The following is a 22,366-nucleotide window of genomic DNA, read 5'->3' as shown; positions in this document are numbered from 1 at the left end:
CACAGGCCATTCTTTTGGAACTTTTTTTTTTTTGGGGGGGGGGGGGGGGGGGGGTAGGTATTCTTTTGGAACTTATTGTTCATATATAACCTCTAATCTGACTTGCAGCCAACACAGTTCACAGATTTGCAAACAAGCGCCAAAGCAAGCAGAAAAATCACGAGGAGAACATTTTGAACTCACACAATTATCATGATTATTAGGCATAGCCCACTAACTTCTCTAAAATACAAATTAGCTTATCAAGATATCAAATCTCATCTTTGTCCAGGTCTCAGCAGTAGTTCTCTGCACAACTCAAATTGGTTCTCAATAGTCCAGACTCGAGACAAGGTAAAATGTGTTTGAAAAGTCCAAAAAATCCAATCCAAAAAATTCTACGTATTGCTTATCAGCTTATATTACAGAACAGCAAACAACAAAGGTTTCACTATAAGCAGCATCTGAGGATATCAAGATTTCACAAATACAAAAGGTTCTATAGGTTACTACAGACAATTAACTAACCACTTTTGTGTTTACCATTTGGTCTTGTTTTCTGAATACCACTATACTTCATGAGGCCATTCCTGATATCACCTCTGATCACTTAGAAGGGGTTGAGATGCTGGAGCTGCAATTAAGAAGATTTTCCAGGTAAGCCCAAAACAAAGCAATGATAAACAAAGGTAAGGATCTGAGTCGCTGCTAAAAAAAATTCAATTTTCAATTAAGTACAGATAAAAATTACAATTATAAAATCTATAAATGGCATCAAAAAAAAAAAAAAAAAACAGTAGTTTAGAACTCTATTACATGCACACATACACATAAGACCATGTTGTCACATCCCTGCTGAATTCTCCAATATATCCAAATGGGAGCTTGGAAGAATGGGAGCCAACGGAAGAATTAGAACTTAGCAAACTCTAGCAAAAATAAGACTATGGAGAATTCTAGAAAGCCCTAGAGAATTCAAATACATACACACTTGTACATATAACTAGACTTGTAGATATTTGTATAGATATTTCTAAAAGGCATTCTAGAATGTTCTTGTAACTTGTAAGAAGACTTCTACATACCATAAGAGCCTATAAATAGGAGAGCGACTCATTTGCTCCAATCCATCCAAGAGTTGTACAAGTTCCTCTAAAGTGAATACAAAGACATTCTCTCAAACTCTCTTTGTTTTCTTACTTGTCTTTCTTGCAAACTTATGAGTTAGGTTGACTTAGTATCACCAAGTAAGACTTGTGATTGTCTAAATACTGCACGGATAGCTTGAAAATAATAAGGCCGTGACAATGTGCTAACAAAAAAGAACACAGTTGTGATAACTAAGTGTTAAAATTGATGTATTATTGATTGATGTATGTTATATATTACAAATGGTGAGGGGCTCCTTATATAGGAGATGTAGTGGAGTAGGTGGTAGTAGGTGGTAGTGGTAGGTGTGTAGTAGGTGGTAGTAGGTGGTGGTAGGTGTAGTAGGTGGAGTAGGTGATGGTAGGTTTTAACAGCCCCCCGCAAACTCAAGGGGGATAGGAACTAACCAACTTGAGTTTGGAGAGAGTAACAAAATAAGAAAATACATAAAAATAAAAGAGGATAGGAGACACTGTATGGTCGTGTCAGACCGATGGTGAAGACACTGTATGGTGGTGTCATAACGTTGTAGAGGACACTTGATGATTGTGTCAGACCGATGTAGAAGACAGTTTATGGGGTCATGTCGGACCGTTGTAGCAGACAATGTTGTGACAGTTGTTGTGACAGTTTACGGAGTCTTGCTGGACCCTTATAGAAACTAACCGGAATCAACGTCGGGACAGTTTACAGAGTCTTGTCGGACCCATAAAGGAGCTAACCGGAATCAATGTCGGGACAGTTTACAGAGTCTTGTCGGACCCATGAAGGAGCTAACCGGAATTAATGTCGGGACAGTTTACAGAGTCTTGTCGGACCCATAAAGGAGCTAACCGGAATCAATGTTGGGACAGTTTACAGAGTCTTGTCGGACCCCAAAAAAGTCGCACCCTCAAAAGGTGTTCCCAATCTATCAAAAGGCGTGCCATCAAAAGGCATGCCCAATCCATAAAAAGGCGTGCCATCAAAAGGCGAGCCCAAGTCATAAAAAGATGTGCCGGACATTATGGCGAAGCGCGTCACCACATTGGCTTGCGCGCCCGTTTTGTCGTTTGGCGTCAAGTGACGCGCGATGCGCGTGTCTGCCTCTTCGTTAGGGTCTTTATAAACTAAGGCGGAGGCTGTGCTTGGAAGCATAACAAACTAGTTGAAACCTCTTCGTTGAGAGAGAAACTCTGTAATACTCTGTAACACTCTGTTGTCCAGAAAATGGCCTCGTCGTCCCGTAGTCTACTCACTCTCTTTCCCGACCTCAACGAGTCCACAAGAGAAATAACTGGTGCGGTGGCCCTGGAACCTCAACCAAGTGCCGCTGGGTTTGCTCCGTTGAACTTTCCGATGCGGTCTGTGGAGCAAAAAATGGCGGTGCAAACTGATATTGAGGCCAATCAGTATACTTTGAAGTCATGTGTGGAGACCATGACTGCGGTCACAAACTTGTCGCACCGGCTGCAGAGGTGCAGCATTTAAACGCCCAACTGGCTCTGCTCCAACGCATGTATAAGGATGCGCGAGCAGAGATAAGTGTGCTGAAAGCAGAAAATAAGGAGCTGAAGCGGAAGGCCACCGTTATGTTCCGATTTGGAAGTCCGCCATATGCTGTAGTGGAGGAGCAGGGGGGAGGCAACTTGCTTGGTGGCCTAGGAAGCACGGAGGCCGGACTGGCACGGGACACCCAAGATAAAAGTAAGAAGAAGAGACCCGTAGCAGAGTAGAGAAGAAAAATCCCACTGTGGGTGTGGTTGTTGTGTGTGGGTTTTTTTTTTTTTTTTTTTTTTTGGTTGTAGAATTGTGCTCGAGGTTGATCCCCGAGATGAATAAAATGACAAGGTTGTGGAATGTTGTTGGTGTTATTTGGTGTTGTTGTTTTGTATAATAATAAAAATAAAATAAAATAAAGCAATGGATAAATAAAAATATTTGTGGATGGATGATATGAAAAACATCGGTGTGATATTTTTTTTTTTTTTTATTTTTTTTTTTTTAATAATAATAATAATAATATATTAATGGTGAAAGCATGTGCGCTGGTGGGTTGGAAAGTGTTTGGTGGTGTAAAATGGATAAAAAGAAAAAAATAAAGAAATAAAAGAAGAAAAGGAAAATGGGTTTGAAAAGCTAGAGAGAGAGAGTTTCGGAGATGAGTAAGGTGGTTCTGGTGTATGATAATATATTATAATGGTGTGAAAGATTGTGCTACAGCTGGGTTAGCTGGGTTTGCATAAAAGTGTGAAAAACTGTGCTAGAGGTGGATTTTGGACTTTTGAAGAGAATATAGAAGAGGACAAAACAGTTGGTGTTCCACCTTTTGCAGAAGCCACATCTTGCCCAGCCACTTTAGTAGAGGGATCTGACTTCAATACTGCAGCAAATGGCTCGGACTTATCAATTTTCTTCTCGCCAGCCATAATCAATCTTCAAAACCCAACTCCGTCGAACACCGCCGATTTTCACGGCGAGGACTGTGACATTCCGGTGGACGCGTTCGCAAGCGATCACTTCCGTATGTTCGAGTTCAAGGTGAGGAAGTGTGCTCGAGGTAGGTCCCACAACTGGACGGAGTGTCCGTACGCACATCCCGGTGAGAAGGCTCGCCGCAGAGACCCCCGGAAGTTTCACTACTCCGGCACCGCCTGCACCGAGTTTCGCAAAGGTCAGTGTGTCAAGGGCGACTCGTGCGAGTTCGCTCACGGCGTATTTGAGTGCTGGCTCCACCCTGCTCACTATCGTACGCAGCCTTGTAAGGACGGTACGCAGTGTCGCCGCCGAGTCTGTCTCACCACCCATGTCGCCGAACTCGGTGAGTGAACTCGCTGCTTCTATGAGGAGTCTGCAGATTGGGAAGGTGAATATAAACATGAGTCAGCCTGCTTTTGGTTTTCAAATTCTGGGTTTTGCTCGCCCCGAGGTGGTGAAGAAGAATGAAGGTATGTGTAGAGAATTTTAGCGGACTAGGTTGAGGTCCGGCGGGCGGCCAAGGCGAGGTTGCCGCCCGCCGGTGAAGCGAAAAAATACTAGGTTCTAAACCTGCTCTGATACCATGTTAAAATTGATGTATTATTGATTGATGTATGTTATATATTACCAATGGTGAGGGGCTCCTTATATAGGAGATGTAGTGGAGTAGGTGGTAGTAGGTGGTAGGTGGTAGTGGTAGGTGTGTAGTAGGTGGTAGTAGGTGGTGGTAGGTGTAGTAGGTGGAGTAGGTGATGGTAGGTTTTAACACTAAGACATTCACAGTTAAACTTAACAAACATGCAATTGTGAAAACCCCTTGGCCCTCTGCCCTAAGAAAAATTGATGTTCCCCAAATAGTTGCAAGCTTTACCCATATTTGACAATCAATAAACTGGTGCAATTTTTAGGAAACCCCTCAAACTACACTCATCTCATCCACAAGATAAACCTTCCACAAGTAATGCGGTAAAACTCGAAAAAATAGACAAATAACCAAAATGGAAGGCCCAAAGATTACCTGATATATTCATAATCATAGTTATATGTATGCATGAAAATACACCCTCCAAATGAATAAATATTAAATATATTGCATGTAAATTTCTAGGTCTTCCCTTCAGCATAATCCATAGAGACTGGCAGGCTACTTAGAATTTTTTTTTTTCCTTTTGTTTTTATTAATATTGGCTATGAAATTACAAGTGCAGACTAAAAATCCTATTCCCATATATATTGTCGTGTTTTGAGTTTACATGTCCAAGGCACTTGAGTTATCATATAACAAGCCCATAAACAAAAATTAAGACTCGCCATAGATTTGATCCAACACAATTATTTCACTTATAACTCCCCCAACTCTAACACCCCACTTGCAAAAGAATACAAAACCAACCAAGTTACTTTTCACTGATATTATTCACAGTGCCCAAAACAGCACATAAAACCTTTTGTTTTCATTCTCCAAATCCTACACTTTTGTTACCCTAACACAAAGCTATGAAACCCTATATTTTTACCATCTTTTCAACCACAAAATCAATTAAAACCATCTCCATAGCCTAGGTTCCCTGCTGCCGTACATTGAGTTTGGGTTCCTATGAGAATCTTCACCTACTTGCCATACATCACAGAGCTTTACAACTTCATTTTGAAGGTATCATATATACACCTTCATTCTATGAGCATCAAATGGACTAATCAACTACTGTGGCATTGTACAAAACAGATCTTCAGTGATGGGTCTTTTATAGTAGGTAAATATAAATAAATAAATAATACAGATGCATGCATGCCCCTTTGTTTATGTTGTATTTTTATCTTAAAATGAAAAGAAACTAAAGCATGTGCTTAAAAAAAATACTAGAACCACATTACCTCCAGGAGTGTGCTGCCCACTGGTTAAAGATTTATGTTTGCTATTTCTTTCGGTAAGTTCAATTATGACCAAACGAGATAAAAGAAGACCAGCAATAAAAGCACAAACCATTAGCATCACAAACACTGCATCCCATCCCTTCGTGGAAAGGAATCCAGTAAGAAGAGGGCCAAGAGCTGCACCAACCGATCCAGTACCATCAATAATGGCAGTGACTGTTGCCAATGCTCGAGCATCCCCTCTGAGAGAGCTGTGTGTACCAAGATCTGCAGAGACTGCAGTAGTGATAAGAGCATAGGGTCCATTTACGAACAAACCAGCAATCATCATAAGTACAATATTAAGCGTCTTTGAAATATTCCCATATGTGCGGTATAGAATCATTGCAGGGATTGCCGCATACAAGAAGCTGGCTGCAGTGGTTGCCCGAGCTTTGAGTTTATCAGATATGTAGCCAGCTAAAATCCCGCCAAAAATACCCCCAACATCAAAAAGAGTAGAAAGATTTCCAGCTGATTTTACAGATACATATTCTCCACCAATTTCTGTAAAATTATGAATGTGAACAAGATGAGAAACTTGAAACAAATTATATTGAAAACATTGAGGAATCTTTAATGCAGAATAGATTCCTGTGACATCATCCAATCAAGTAAGGATTTATGACAGCAGCAGAACTTGACCATATGAAGCTTGGTACAAAAAAACAAAATCTCAAATTTTGGATGAACACATGTAATACCAAATGTTACTTGCTTGGGCATGACAGCTCATGCTCATCTTAATAGCCTTGTACGATTGCATGACATGACATGCACAATAATTCTGAAATATTCAGGCATCAATTACAGAATGTAATGCATTTGTCTTCATAGAAATTCTCTCAAGAGTATTATTTTGGTGAATTGGAAATTTTCTTAGGCCTACGGACTGCACTTCTTATTCTGTGGATTGACTTCAAATTTTCGACAAATAAGAAGAAAGTACTAAACATCCCTTCAGAAAAAATAAATAAATAAATAAATCCATAAAACCCACCAAAACAGTTGTAGATCCAAAAAATAAACCAGAAATTGCTTTTTTACTCAGGTCTTTTTGCACTCCTAGTGCAATTACATAAACCTTAGCTTTACTCTAAGTAATTCTGAGTTCTGACAAGTCCTTAGGTGAAAAATTAAGGAAGCAATATGATATTCTGGCTCCACAGACATGGCCACGTGGAAATGATCATATTCTTTCTACACGTCAACAAAAATGGATTCCCCAATCACTTCATCATCTACATATATCCAACACAGATTTAAAATCCAGAGAACATCATGCCAAATACAAACCCCATAATTCTGAACCAAAAAGTCCAAGTTAAAAAAAAGATATGGATGAACCTTATTTTGTTTTCCATCCTTCTTTTGTCTTTCTTTCTTTTCTAGACTCTTTCAACAAAGATTATTTTATTAATCTGGAGAGAGAGAGAGAGAGAGAGAGAGAGAGAGAGAGAGAATTTTTAATATCAAGCCAAAAAATTGTCTTATTTGCCAACTTGACTAGTATTATAGGGCCATGAACACACTGCAAAAACATTTGTAATAACATCAAGCAAAACATTAATTCAAAAGTACTGCTCAAATGCACAAACCTCGACATTTGATTAGAAGACAAATTGTGTATCTTTGCTTATCTAATAAACGAAGATAATTAAGCTTCAGCCAAGCAGTTTCTCTTGGGCTAAGAAACACAAAAAGAGCAGCACGCATAATGCAAAATTCAGACCTATACATTTTCTCATGCCATCATATTGTCAATTATATACATCATGATAACAACCACCCAATTGCAATTTCTTTTAGCTTGACCCTTTTCCGACCAAAATCAAGATAGCAAATACGATCAACTAAAATTTGAAGCTACATAAAAAAAACAGGTTGAAAGCGCTAATGCAAAAGTTATTAAATTTGTATAACCTGTTATTCAGATTGTCTTTCATCAATTAACTAATGGCAAAAGGGGTTGGATAGCTCGAAATTACCTGTTTGACTTAGATAAAATGGTAACCAATACAAAAATGTGTAGGCCACAAGCTTTGCAAACAAGAGGCACAACGCAAAGGGTATCACTCCTGGTATTAGGCAAGCTTCAAGAAGCCCGACACTTTTCCTATTCATTGATGCCAACCGAGGAACAGTGTTCTTTTCAGCTTCCACCAAGTCTCCTTTTCTAATCAGAGCTTCTTCATCATCTGGCACTGTCTCTGCATTTGCAGCCAAACCATGTGGGCAAGGAAACCCAACATCCTCAGGATAAGCAGCCAATAACAGGTACACAAGTATCCCTCCCAAAAAGATAAAAGCACCTGGAAGTATAAAAGACCAGCCCCAACCATAGTCCAGAACACTAGCAGCAAGAAGCGAGCCACTAATATTCCCCACAGATGTATGAGCATTCCAAACACCCATTATCAAACCTCTCTTCCTCTTTCCAAACCAATTACCTATAACAGCAACAACCGATGGCCAACCTGTGGCCTGAAACAACCCAGCCACCATTTGCATGACCAAATAAAATGAGAACGCATGAACATTCCAAAAATAACCCATTCCAAAAAGCCCAACAAAAATACCACTCCCAATCATCCCAGTACTTAAAAACAAGCGGAGATCCAACGTATCCCCCAGATGCCCAGCAACATACATCCCTAGCGAGTAACACGCAAGAAATGCAACATCAATCTCTCCCAATTTTGAGGTCCCGTCCGTTCCATTGAATGGTGCCCAACCACCATTTCTCAATCTATTCATGTCAATACCCACCATTTCCCTCCTAACAAAGAATTCACCCATTGGCCAGGGATGTGCCCCATTAACCTTCTTAGGGTCAGGATCCAAAACACTCTTGACAATGCTACTGGGTTTTCTAGAAGCATGGTAACAAGTATATGCTATAAAAGTAACCAACAAAACAACATATCTATAGGTTGTTAGACTCCACTCCTTGCCTCTAATTCTTCTTATAAGCGAAATTCCAGGTGGAGTCCCCCTCATTGCATCAAAAACCCGAGGCATCATCAATCAAATCCTAATAAACAATATCGTTTTTTTTTCCTTTCTTTTTCTTTCAACAATGACAGACAAGATTCATATCAGTCATCAAAATTGAAATTCAAGCACTTCATAATTAACATAATTGAACAATTTCAAGATCTCAAATTATAAACATTTACCGGTTCAGGTAATCAAAATTACATATCTTGAGCCCCCAAGACTCGAATTATTGGCCTTCTACAACTGTGGAGGATTGGGATTAGCGAAGAACCCGTCTGGGTTGGATGATTTAGTTGAATTTGTCATAATGAGCGCTAGGGTTTGGACAAGAAGGCGAGTGTGATCGATCGAGCGACCCGAGCGATGTAGAAAGGTCTCAGCTTCTGGAGAGAAAGGAAGAGTAGGTTTGGAGAGCGAGAGAGAGAGTTTAGCTCTGATAAACAAGACAAGAAAGAAGTCTAGGGAGGCACAGAGAGAGAGAGAGAGAGAGGAGAGGGCGAGAGAGGTTGGCGGGAGAGGAAAGTGGTGAGATAAAAAGAAGGGAGGAAGATGAACGTGGCAGCGTGCGAATATTTTGAAATGGTTGCGTCCCTGTGCTTAGGCGCCACGCTATTAACTGTATTTATTGCAACCGTACCCCCATCCCACCGGCAATTTTTTGCATCCTAGTCCACCCTCGGGATTGTTCTTTTCTTTTGTTTTTATTTTCATTTTTTTAAATTTATTATTATTATTATTATTATATAATTTAATAAAATATGTTAATTTCCTTATACACGGATAAACTATTTCATTTATAATTTAATAAAATATGTTAATTTCCTTATACACGGATAAACTATTTCATTTATAAGTCTGTTAATAAAATTTTGGTTTGAGGCAGACCAATTAAAATTAGAGTGAGGAGTAGATAAATCGATCCGTCTAAACTTATCGAATCAAACTGATTCATCACATTTTAGATGGATGTGTAATGATGAGCAGATAGTTGTGGATTGATTTTTTTCAATCCATCTAGTTTTGGGCGGATAACGAATTTGAGGTTCATTTGGCCGTAACCGAACCACCAAACCGCAAATATCCCTAGTAATTTGTAAGATTTTGTATTTTCAATTGAAAAAAAATAAAATATTCTGTTAAAAAAAATTTTTCAACTTGAATATATTTTTTAAATTAAAAAAATAAATATATTATTTATCTATATTTTTTAGTTTTTAAATCTTACTCTAAAAATAATAAATAAATAAAATGATATATGCTGGTTGATTTTTATTTTCAAAAATAGATATAGATGTAACAATACAGAGTCATACAATCTCTACTACTGCTCTATTCATGATTTTGGTGGTTTGAATTGTTTGTAATACTTTATATGGATGAGGCATACTATGATTGTAATATGTCGATGAGACATGCAGTGCCTTTAAAGTTTCAAACTTTCGTCCTTTGAATGAGGCATACAGTGATTGTGATACTTTTTTAAGTCATTGATTGTAATACAATTTTTTTTTTTGAAGAAGTACATAAGTTGAATTATGTTGAAAATTTATAAAATTTTAAACCACCACACCGACTCGCATCTATTCGTCAATCCACCAATCCGCTCAATCCATATCCACCAGATTGGCAGACGAATGTGGATTGATTTTCTCCAATCCGCCAATCTAGCGAACGAATGGTGGATTGGAGGTTCCATAGCCACAATCGACCCACGTCCACCCCTAATTGAAATCAATCGGCCGAAAATTGCAAATTTTGCACAAAATAGTAAAAGATCAAGTAATGTAATAAGGGTTTGTTTGGGATGTTAGTTGGCTTTTTTACTATTTTGGGGATATGATTGAGACCCCCTCAAGCTCTCCACCCCCACCACTCCCACACACACGTGGGGGTTGGTGATAGGGGGAGAAGAAAAATAAAATAAAATAAAATAAAAAATTGACCAATCAAAGGCAAAGGGGGTCCGGATCTTTTTGTTGGAAATGGTTATAAATTCTGGGTAAAACCAGAATTTTTTCCTAAGGTCGGTCTATTTTTTAGGTGGGCCCCGAGTGTCGATTTACTCGGGTCAAAGTGGTAACGCGTTCTATGCCGCGTTGTGATTCACGTGGTATATTTGGTTGCTCAAAACCATTACCGAGTGAATGGGAAATTGAAGCCAAAGTATGCTCCACGGAAATGGAGTTATGGTGGAAATTCCTTAAAGTTGTAAATTGGCTTGTCCCACATTGATTTGGTGGAAAGTTTTGAAAGGGTTTATAAGGCTTAGGGTGAGATACTTGGGGTGTGCCCCAAGGTGTACCCAAGTGTTTTAGAGGGAGAGGTTATGGGCAAAATGGGCTAGACCCATTGGACCCAAAAATCACCACACGCGCACCGCCGCCGCCGTCCATCCGGTCGGTTGGGCTTCTAATCTTTTTGGGCCAAAAACATTTGAATTTAATTTTATTTTTTATTAAAATAAAATCCAGATTTATTGTTCATCCAAACAGGGCCCTTCCCGTTTTCAAACAGAATTAAACTGTTTTGGATTTATTGCTCATCCAAACAGAGCCCTTCCCGTTTCTATCTGCTTGAATAAACAGATTCAAATCTGTTTAAATTTGAATCTAACAGGTTTCATACCTGTTCAATTCAAAACCAAAACCCACCTTTACATCTATAAATAGACTAGCCTCCCATTTGAATTTTACTCAAATTTTTCGTACTCCATCCTCTGCAAATTATATTCTTCATCTTGCTGCATTTTATTTCCGAAAGAAAGAGTGTAAACACTTAGTGTGTTCGTAAGGCAAACAATTTGTAGTGCTGCTATTGTTTGTGGTAAGATCATTTCATCCTGGGAGATAGACGTCTAAATTCTGAAAGCACCGTGGAGAGGACGAATCTGTCTTAAGGACACAGTGTTAAACACTGGACTTGATCAGAAAAGTTATTCAAATAAATTAACCAAGTAAGTTGTTTAATTTTATTCTGTTTTTTATTATGTTTATTTAATCAGATTTTTTTTTGTTTTTGTAACAAAATAAAATCTGTGGTTTTATTTATTTATTTTTATTTCGAGTTTGATTTTTGTAATCAAACAAATTCTCTCATTTTCTCTATTTCTTTTATTCTTGTTGTTGTTTTGTACACAACATAATTTAATTTTTTTAAATACAGTGAAGATTGTCCTACAATCTTAAGACAGATTCCTTTTTGGGTATCTTCATTGTATTTAACTTTCTGTGTTTTCAAATTAATATTCTGGTTGGAAAAACAAATAGTGATTTATGCTATTTGACAGATAGGAGTAATATACTGTCTCTTTTCTTTGACAACAACTAGTAGTACGATACTGGTGTCATTAACAATTCAGAATATTATTTGGTATTACAGAAAATTCTTGTGATATTTTATTTTTCTAGTTTTAGTAACAAGGAAAATAAAATTATTTTGTTGTTATAATTTATTTTCTGGTTTTAGTAACTAGAAAATTAATTTGTGTTTTAATTTTTTCTGATTTTTGTAATCAGAGATTATGGCTACTACAACTGAAACTGCATCTGGCAGTGGTACTCCTATTGTTACACCTACATCGGTCCCTATCCAGAACCATGTTCATGTACCGATCAATCATGGAGAAAAACTGGAAAAATTTAACGGTACCGAGTTTAAGAGATGGCAGCAGAAGATGCTGTTCTATCTTACAACTCTTAATTTGGTCCGATTTCTCCATGAAGAGGCTCCAGCACTTAAAGAGGGTGAAAGTGATCGGCAAGTTGTTGCCGCTGTAGATGCTTGGAAATCCCAAAGAGTGGTGGGTTGACACTGGAGCAACTCGTCACATTTGTGCGGACAAGAAGATGTTCACTACCTACAATGAGGCTGCAAATGGTGAACAACTTTTCATGGGAAATTCTTCTACTTCTACTGTGGCTGGACAAGGGAAAGTGATCTTGAAGATGACATCAGAGAAAGAACTGACCCTCAACAACGTACTGCATGTACCTGACATCCGGAAGAATTTAGTTTCTGGGTCTTTGTTAAGTAAAAATGGTTTTAGGCTTGTATTTGAGTCTGATAAATTTGTATTAACAAAGAGTGGTATGTATGTTGGTAAGGGATACATGAGTGATGGTCTCTTTAAGTTGAATGTAATGACAGTTGTACAGAAAGTTGCTATGAATAAGAATAACACATCTTTTGTTTATATTCTTGACTCAAATTTATGGCATGGTAGATTAGGACATGTGAATTTTGATGCTTTGCGTAGATTAATTGGTTTAGATCATATACCAAAGTTTGAAATTAATCCTAATCATAAATGTGAAATTTGTGTAGAATAACAAAAGATTTGATATGAAAGATATGGAGGTCGCAGATGTTATATTAGGAATGAAAATTACTAAAACATCTGACGGATATGCATTATCTCAATCTCATTATATTGAGAAAATTCTTGATAAATTTATCAAGGATGATTTGAATTTAGCTAGAACACCTGTAGACATCAGTCTTTATTTATCAAAAAATAAAGGTGATGCAGTGTCTCAGTTAAAATACTCCCAAATCATTGGAAGCCTAATGTACCTAATGAATTGTACTCGTCCTGACATAGCTTTATGCTATCAGTAAATTGAGTAGGTACACTAGTAATCATGGAGAAGACCATTGGAAAGCGATCATTCGGGTTCTTAGATATCTAAGATTCACCCGTGATTATGGTTTGAACTTTACTCGATATCCAGCAGTACTTGAAGGGTATTGTGATGCAAATTGGATATCGGATACTAAAGATTCAAAATCCACTAATGGATATGTCTTTACTTTAGGAGGCGCTGCTGTTTCTTGGAAATCCACCAAACAAACATGCATCGCACGATCCACAATGGAATCCGAGTTCATTGCTTTGGACAAAGCAGGAGAAGATGCAGAATGGCTTCGTCACTTCTTAGAAGACATTCCAATGTGGCCAAAACCTGTGCCAGCTATTTGCATTCATTGTGATAGTCAATCTGCAATAGGCAAGGCACAGAATCATATGTATAATGGTAAGTCACGACATATTCGTCGTCGACATAATACCGTAAGGCAATTGTTGTCAAACGGAATAATCTCAATAAATTATATAAAATCTAAAGAGAATATTGCGGATCCGTTAACAAAAGGTTTGACAAAATAGCTAGTGTATAGTTCATCGAAGGGGATGGGATTAAAGCCTATTACATAAGAGTTGTCATAATGATAACCCTACTTATATGACTGGAGATCCCAAGAACTAAGTTCAAAGGGACAACTAAGTTATGTATGGCTCACCAGAAAGCACCAAGGGATTAAAAATTCCCTACCCATTCCTATGGTGAGAGTGATATCTGCAACATATGTTGTATGCAGGGGTATAAGGATAAGCCTTGCTTTGAATGATTACTTATATCTTGATTAAGGTATAAAATCAAGACGAGTATAAGGAGATACTCACAATAAGAATCACCTATATGAGTGTCGAACTGGGGCCGGTTCTATGAGAATGAAGAGGCTAAAATTTTCTAGACACACTTATGAAAACCAGGCGCGTTCAAGGCCAAAATGAACACAACAGTGAGAACCACGATGTGTTAGAAGATATTTTGTGTGAAATCTATTGTCTTGGCTTACACAAACGGCTGAACAATTCAAGGCATCGCGTCCATTGGTTAGCTAGTAAGTCCGATAGGTTATCACTAGGGAAGGTTCAAGACCGAAAACTACCTATCCTGATGCAAGATATTTTCGACTTATACTCTTTCGTTAAAGTCTGCATATTGTTGCATTTCCGTTGTCATCAAATTCCATTCATGTGGGGGACTGTTGGAAATGGCTATAAATTCTTGGTAAAACCAGAATTTTTTCCTAAGTTCGGTCTATTTTTTAGGTGGGCCCCGAGTGTCGATTTACTCGGGTCAAAGTGGTAACGCGTTCTATGCCGCGTTGTGATTCACGTGGTATATTTGGTTGCTCAAAACCATTACCGAGTGAATGGGAAATTGAAGCCAAAGTGTGCTCCATGGAAATGGAGTTATGGTGAAAATTCCTGAAAGTTGTAAATTGGCTTGTCCCACATTGATTTGGTGGGAAGTTTTGAAAGGGTTTATAAGGCTTAGGGTGAGATACTTGGGGTGTGCCCCAAGGGGTACCCAAGTGTTTTAGAGGGAGAGGTTATGGGCAAAATGGGCTAGACCCATTGGACCCAAAAATCACCACACACGCGCGCGCCGCCGTCCGGTCGGGCGGGCTGGGCTGGGCTGGGGTTGGGCTTCTAATCTTTTTGGGAACAGAATTAAACTGTTTTGGATTTATTACTCATCCAAACAGAGCCCTTCCCGTTTTCAAACAGAATTAAACTGTTTTGGATTTATTTCACATCCAAACAGAGCCCTTCCCGTTTTCAAACAGAATTAAACTGTTTTGGATTTATTGCACATCCAAACAGAGCCCTTCCCGTTTCTATCTGTTTGAATAAACAGATTCAAATCTGTTTAAATTTGAATCTAACAGGTTTCATACCTGTTCAATTCAAAACCAAAACCCACCTTTACATCTATAAATAGACTAGCCTCCCATTTGGATTTTACTCAAATTTTTCGTACTCCATCCTCTGCAAATTATATTCTTCATCTTGCTGCATTTTATTTCCGAAAGAAAGAGTGTAAACACTTAGTGTGTTCGTAAGGTAAACAATTTGTAGTGCTGCTATTGTTTGTGGTAAGATCATTTCATCCTGGGAGATAGACGTCCAAATTCTAAAAGCACCGTGGAGAGAACGAATCTGTCTTAAGGACACAGTGTTAAACACTGGACTTGATCAGAAAAGTTATTCAAATAAATTAACCAAGTAAGTTATTTAATTTTATTCTGTTTTTTATTATGTTTATTTAATCAGATTTTATTTTTGTTTTTGTAACAAAATAAAATCTGTGGTTTTATTTATTTATTTTTATTTCGAGTTTGATTTTTGTAATCAAACAAATTCTCTCATTTTCTCTATTTCTTTTATTCTTGTTGTTGTTTTGTACACAACAGAATTTAATCTTTTTAAATACAGTGAAGATTGTCCTACACTTTTTCCTTTTAGCCTAGGGCTAAAAAATCTCGTTTGGAATAGGCTTTTTGACTTTTGTGATAGAAAAACGAAATGATTAAGGGATTGATGTAATATTTTGTCATATTTGACTAAAATAACTTATTTTGTCCTATATGAGCATTTTAGCCCAAACACTCATCTCAAACGTGGCCTAAGTTCTATGCCTTATCAGATTTCAAAAAACTTTTTTAGGGTGAATCGATTGAAATAAATAAACATCAACTAAAATTGTTACTTGTTATAAGCATAAAAGCATAAAAACAAGAAACAAGGAACCAATTGCTAAACTAAGTTACTACAAATACTACTCCCCAACAACTAATTGCTACTCATATTTTTCAAGAAGGCTGTGAATGGGTTTGATGATGTCCTCTCCTTCGATCTCCTTGTTTTGTTCCTTCACTTGGCCAGAGTTGTTGCAGCCACACATACCTTCTTAATCTCTACAAGTGCTCTCCTTTCATTGCTTTGACCAATTGCGCATTTATTTTAACTATCTGCAACTACCTCTTCGTCACACACTGTCCCATTTAATGCAATTTTGCACCAAGACACATGTCCACTTTACCCTATAGTATTCTTGGACCATCAACAAGTCCTATTAGCCATGTCATCAGGCCAAGTTACATAAATTTTTATAAAATAATACTTGTAAGTATTATAACAATTTATCGTATTTATATCAGAACCAAAGTTAGCGAGAAAAGTTGAGTACTTACCTACTGAACCAATCACTTATGTTGTGTTTGGTTAAGGGATTTGGAAAGAGAAATGGAAATGGTAGATGAAATGTGAATAAAACATATATATATTTCACCTAGTTTTATACACCTTTTTTCTTTCCCTTTCCAAATCCCTCCCTAAATTCTCAAACCAAACACAGCGTTAGTGGTGCGAAGCTATTAATGTGGGAACCCAATCCTACACACTTAGCACTCAACTTGAACCAAACTTGGGGACACCCATAGGGAAAAAAGGATACAAAGTAGGTACTAAATAAGTTGAGTAGTATGTTTATGTTTGTTTCAAAAAATTTATGAATTTTAAGCTCTGCCTTGAGAGAAAACCATGACAACAGTCACCTTAGGCTCCTAAATTTGAGGGGAAAAAAAATAAAGCCCCAAATTAGTAAAACCGTTATAGTATAATAAAGATGAAAATTTTGTAGTGATGAATGTTTGAAGACTTGATATACTAATTTGGAAGAAGATTTTATAAACATGGAGGACTTTCATATGTTGATGATTGTTTGAAGAGTTGCTATGCTAATTTGGAAGAAGATTTTCTAAAGCATGGAGGACTTTCTTATGTTTATGAGAGTGATTTATTTTTTGAGTTAACGTCTTTGAAAAAAGTTGTATTGAAATTAATCAAAAGACCAATTGAAGTGGTAATTACTTGAAAGTAACATAGATTGTTTATAAAAATTTGTTGAATATAATGGTTGCAATTGTCTTGGGAAAAAAGGTTTTCAATAACCTTACCTTTAGTTAACCATGTCACAATAAAATTTGAATAGATTAGCTATGTTAACAAATATATGATCTCTGGAGTTAAAAGTGTGTGGGTGAAAATCTGACCACACTGCCTGCTTAGTAACCAGCTGGAGAGCACAGGCAGAATAGATGGCTTCAGTAACCTATAACAGAAAGAAAAGGCTCCGGCGGTGGTTCTTCCACCCGGGGGCACTCCGACGATCAAGTCAGTATATCTCTCAAAGATAATCAAGTGCAAAACTTAATACTCAAAACATAAATTGCATACCTTAGACCCAGGGGGGTGCCTCTCTTTTATAATATACTCAATCCAAGTCCTACTAGAAGTATGACTTCTATGAACTCCAATTTAGTGCTTACTTTGGACTTATAAAGATAAACTCCCTAAGAGCTTTATCCTTATCTTGGTTAAGTCCCCTCTTCGTCTTAGGACTCTTGTCCATTATTCGTTTATCTCGGATTCCGATATCTTCGGAGTTAACCTCGGCCTCGCCGAGATCATCTTGGCGTCACGACCAGGACACGTGGCACCTCGGCTGACACGTCGGCGTCACCATGCCACGTGTTGGTATTCAGAAAATATATGCCCACAACTGCCCCCTAGGTTCTATTACCTCGGCATTCTGAGGTGATGGAACCTATATCGATATTTCGACGTTTCTTTTCTGAGTAATGGCTAAAAAAACCGTTTAGCCGAGATAATCCACTTCGAGCCGATGTATTCTCTTCGGAGGACAAGGTTTCGAACGTACTCTCTCACGCGCATGAGCTGTCATGCATATCTAACCGTTCTTTTCACGTGTATTGTCTTCATTGGAGCGTGTCTGTGACGCGCCTGAAAGCCGTCTGTCATTTGTCTGTGCCGTCTGACGCGTGCGTTGCTCTAGGCGTAATAAATGCCCTATTTTTGCCGCCGTTTCACGTTTTTGTCAAAACTTTTCCTTGCCTCTTTCTTTCTTCACTTTTTCATTCTGATTTCTTGCTCTTTCTCTCTGAAGAAGCTCTTTCGAATCTGCCATTGTTCTAACTCGAAGTTTTGCGATTTTTTGTCCCTTCACCTTAGCAAAGTTTCCTTTGTTTCGTTGTGCCTGCAATCGTTACTATTTCTCGGCGTCGTTCTTTCCGACTTCATTTGTTCTGGTAAGGCCCTGTTTCCTTTACTCCCAATTTTTTATGTGTTTTTACCATTACTACTTTGTTGCTCGATTTCTCTCATATTTTGAACATTTGCACTGTTTCAACATTTTTCTTGCCATAATTCTTGACCTTTATCCCTTTGTATTCTTCGCGTTTCTGATAGTCCATCTTTGTTCTTGAATCTGAAACTTCGTCTTTGTTTTCTCTTTTTTGTATCTGTCCCAGATCTGTGCCTTCGATCTTGATCTTTATAGTTCTTAAGCTTGGGATTTGTGTGTAGAACCTTCAAATTTTAGGAAAAACCGAAACAAGCCTTATCAGTCCTTTCCTAGGCCTTTGGCGAGGTTTTTGCAATCCTTCTAAAACGCCCATCTTCTAAAACACACTCCTTTTTGTTTAAACCGACGTAATGGGTATGTGGAGGCATAGGGTAAATACCCCAACAAAACTTGAATACTTTAAGCAGGAATTCTCTATCCCAGCCGATGTTCACCTTAAGCTAGCTGGGGACGATGATACCATTATGCCCACAGACCATACGATGCCCTTTCCTATAGTTGCCTTTACTGAATGTGGACTTCGCCTTCCACTTGATCCCTTGTTTCGTGAAGTTCTTTATTTCTACAAGCAGAACCCCATGCAACTTACCATCAACTCCTATAGGGTGATTAACGGTATTATAGCTTTAGCTAGGCAGGAGAATCTTAGGATCACCCTGGCCGACCTTCAGTACTGTTATACAATGTGCCCCCTCAACCTGAAGGAAAGGGGCTTTGTTTATTACCTTAAGCCGAGGTCTACCAAGTACAAAATTGTAGCCGACCTCCCAGACTCCAACAAGGGGGCTGGGGATGACTTTATTATCGCTTCGGGAAATTGGGAATTTGGCCCAGATGAAGATGTCCACCTCTACCCTCTTCCTCGAACAGTAAAAGAGGGCAAGGGTAAGAGCCCTGAGCCAACACTTAGTTGTTTTTATTTAAGTCTTTAATACTTTCTGTTTCTGACGTCTGTTTCTTTGTCCTGCAGATCTTCATCAGCCACCGAAAAACTTCCGTCAATCCTTCTTCCCAGGAGTAGATCTGAAAAAACTCCTTGACCTTCTAGTCCATAAACGAAAAGCCCCACTGTTACTAAACTTCATCCCTACATATAAATCCATTTTACCCGACATCCCAAAAAGGAAGAAAAAGAGTCTCTCTCCACCTACTGCTACAATTGTAACCGCTTCTTCATCCCGAACAGATCAAGGATCCACCTCTGACCCAGCCAATCTTCCATCCACTTCGGCCCCCTACTTAATACCAATTCCAGAACGTAAACGTCGACGAAGACTTGTGAAGACTGCCGAGATGGTTCATCCAAGGCCTGTCGTTCAAGATCTTCTTGCTGACCTTCCAACTGACGCTGATGTTGTATCATCGCATGCGATGCCCCCACCAAAGCCGAAGAGAGTAAAAAAGGCTCAGCCCAAAGCCAAGGCCACTGACGCCGAGGCTGAGGATGCTTTGCCTATCTCTCAACTGGCTCAGAGCAAAAAGGCTACCTCTGCTTCTACAAAAAGATCCGCCGAGACCCAACCCTCGGGGTCCACACAATCAAAGAGGCCAAGGTCATCGTCTGCGACGACCTCGGCGTCAAAGAAGCCCGACGTTCCATGGGCTCCTGAACTAACTCTGGAGGATAGGCCTATCATGGCCAGTGAAAGTGCCGACGATATTAACGTTGGTGTCGCCCTCAGTACTGCTCTTCTTCTTCCGAAGGATTTGAACCGAAATGCTGAGCTTAGTGAGTATGAGAATTACGCTCTTATGCTTCAACACTCCGTTCAAGTAAGTGTTCCTGTTTGTACTTGTGATTCTTCCTTTTTGTTTCTTACTGAGAATATTTTCTAATACTTCTGTTTTTTCTTCAGGCCATCCAACACGCCCATTCATTTTCAATGCAATCTTTTGAAAATCGGCAAAGGTTGGTTGATATGAAGAGGGAAGCATCTTCCATGAAGAAAGAGATCAAATCTCTTGAATCAAGGATGAAAAAATTGGAAGATCAGGCCGAGGCGGCTACTAAGGCCCAAACTTTAGCTCTTGAGAAGGCCGAATCCGCTGAGGCCGTTAAAAAAGTTGCTGAGGCTGAGAAAAGAGAGGCCGAGGCTAAGAAGGCCCAAGCGGAGAAAGAGCTCCAGCAAGCTCTGCCACCAAAGAGGCCGAAGTCAAAGAGGCCGATGAAAAGGCCTATGCCCAGGGTATGGCCGACGTCGCAGAGGATTATAAACTTCAAGTCAGGCAGGCATGCAACAGGGGATTTTCCCTTGGTTGGATGTCCCTGATAAAAAAACTTGATCTTCCTGTTGACTCGCCCTTTCGTAAGGCCGATGCCATTCCTTTACCATTTCCTCCTCCAAGTCAGGTTGAATCAGAGACTGAGGCTGATGCCGAAGATGAGGATGAAGGAAAAAATGATGATGAGGCCTTGGTGAGAAAACCCAAGGATGCTGCTGAAGCTAAGTCCCCTCCTCCTGCTGAGCAAGTGATGGATTTAACCTTGGATGAGGAGGGTGATGAGGTTGGGGGGGCACCCAAGGAAATTGCCATCGGGAAACTATCATCCGACCTTCTTTTGGCTGAAAGAAATCTAGACAATACGCTGGCTGAGATTGATGCTGAGATTGAAGCAGAAAAGGTTGCCGAGGAGGTTCCACCAGAATCGTCCGAGGTCCCAGTCCCTGCAGCGGCTAACACTGAAGAGTCTTGAAAAAATGTCTTTTGAACTTTTTTCTTCTTTTTCTGCACTTTGCAATTTGTACTCTCTTTTAATTTCTGGACAATGAAAATCTCCTTCTTATGGCTGACGTAGCTTTTTCTCTATGTAACTGCAACTACTCTTTCTATAGATGTTTTTTAATCTTGTGATGTTCCGTTGATTGCTTCTGCGTAATCCTATACTTAGAAATTTTTGCATGCTTTTCCATTTTGCTTCCTTTGTGCAATCTTCTCGGGGTTACATACCTCGGGTATAACTACAAAACTTTTACTTCGGCAAGATACTGACCTGTAAATTTCTGTATACCTCAGCGGGTGATCATATGTCGGCTTAACATAAACTTGTAAATTGCTACAAATTTCAACAAGTGTTAAGCATCTTCCTTAGGTTTAAGCAACCCATATATTGCTATGAGAACTTAAGTAATAACCTCGGCTTAACTTCAACTTGTAAATTGCTACAAATTTCAACAAGTGAATTAAGGAATAATCTCGGCTTAACTTCAACTTGTAAATTGCTACAAATTTCAACAAGTGAAGATAAGGAATCAGCTTAATTCCAACTTGTAAATTGCTACAAATTTCAACAAGTGAATTAAGGAATAATCTCAGCTTAACTTCAACTTGTAAATTGCTACAAATTTCAACAAGTGAAGATAAGGAATCAGCTTAATTCCAACTTGTAAATTGCTACAAATTTCAACAAGTGAATTAAGGAATAATCTCAGCTTAACTTCAACTTGTAAATTGCTACAAATTTCAACAAGTGAAGATAAGGAATCAGCTTAATTCCAACTTGTAAATTGCTACAAATTTCAACAAGTGAATTAAGGAATAATCTCAGCTTAACTTCAACTTGTAAATTGCTACAAATTTCAACAAGTGAAGATAAGGAATCAGCTTAATTCCAACTTGTAAATTGCTACAAATTTCAACAAGTGAATTAAGGAATAATCTCGGCTTAACTACAACTTGTAAATTGCTACAAATTTCAACAAGTGAAGATAAGGAATCAACTTAATTCCAACTTGTAAATTGCTACAAATTTCAACAAGTGAATTAAGGAATAATCTCGGCTTTTTCTTTGCCCCCAATGTGAACCTGAGTTTGACTTGGGTTCACATTAATTATGTCTTCAATAAACATCAATGTATAACTTTATCAATCATATGTGTTGAAAGAATTCTGAAAAGACTTTATTGATGATATCGGCCAAAAAATGATGTATATCTAATGATAGAAAAATTTCAAATTACAAGTATTCCAAGGTCTGGGTAATGCTTTGCCCTCATTGTCCTCAAGCCGATAAGCTCCATTGCCTAATACTGAAGTAATTCTGTAGGGTCCTTCCCAGTTTGGGCCAAGCTTGC

General features: G+C 38.6%; 1 protein-coding gene across 2 annotated transcripts; it reads right to left on the bottom strand.

The window, feature by feature from the left end:
* Nucleotides 1-361: 361 nt before the first annotated feature.
* LOC114261983 (putative glycerol-3-phosphate transporter 4) lies at nt 362-9,155 on the bottom strand. 2 transcript variants are annotated; one of them, XM_028202306.2, is made up of 4 exons: nt 8,679-9,155; nt 7,488-8,569; nt 5,461-6,006; nt 362-613 (listed from the first exon to the last, which is right to left on the bottom strand). In XM_028202306.2, exons 2-4 carry the CDS (start codon nt 8,521-8,523, stop codon nt 576-578), a joined length of 1,620 nt encoding a protein of 539 aa, XP_028058107.2. In that variant the 5' UTR covers nt 8,524-8,569; nt 8,679-9,155; the 3' UTR covers nt 362-575. The 2 variants fall into 2 exon arrangements, with proteins under 2 accessions (XP_028058107.2, XP_028058108.2); XM_028202307.2 differs by having other exon boundaries at nt 5,570-6,006; nt 7,488-9,031.
* Between the last annotated feature and the right edge of the window lie 13,211 nt (nt 9,156-22,366).

This window comes from Camellia sinensis, chromosome 13, assembly GCF_055761805.1.
Source record: "Camellia sinensis isolate YWXY chromosome 13, ASM5576180v1, whole genome shotgun sequence".
NCBI lineage: Eukaryota > Viridiplantae > Streptophyta > Magnoliopsida > Ericales > Theaceae > Camellia > Camellia sinensis.
The sequence above is the reverse complement of the archived record's forward strand: the minus strand, read 5'-3'. Positions and strand labels throughout refer to the sequence as shown.

Bases quoted from the DNA above. Each gene is read 5' to 3' on its own strand.
- LOC114261983 (XM_028202306.2), bottom strand. From the start codon at position 8,523: ATGATGCCTCGGGTTTTTGATGCAATGAGGGGGACTCCACCTGGAATT. The intron at 6,007-7,487 runs GTAATTTCGAGC...ATAATTTTACAG, and splicing joins ATTTTATCTAAGTCAAACAG to AAATTGGTGGAGAATATGTA. The intron at 614-5,460 runs GTAATGTGGTTC...TCTTAATTGCAG, and splicing joins TGGGCAGCACACTCCTGGAG to CTCCAGCATCTCAACCCCTT.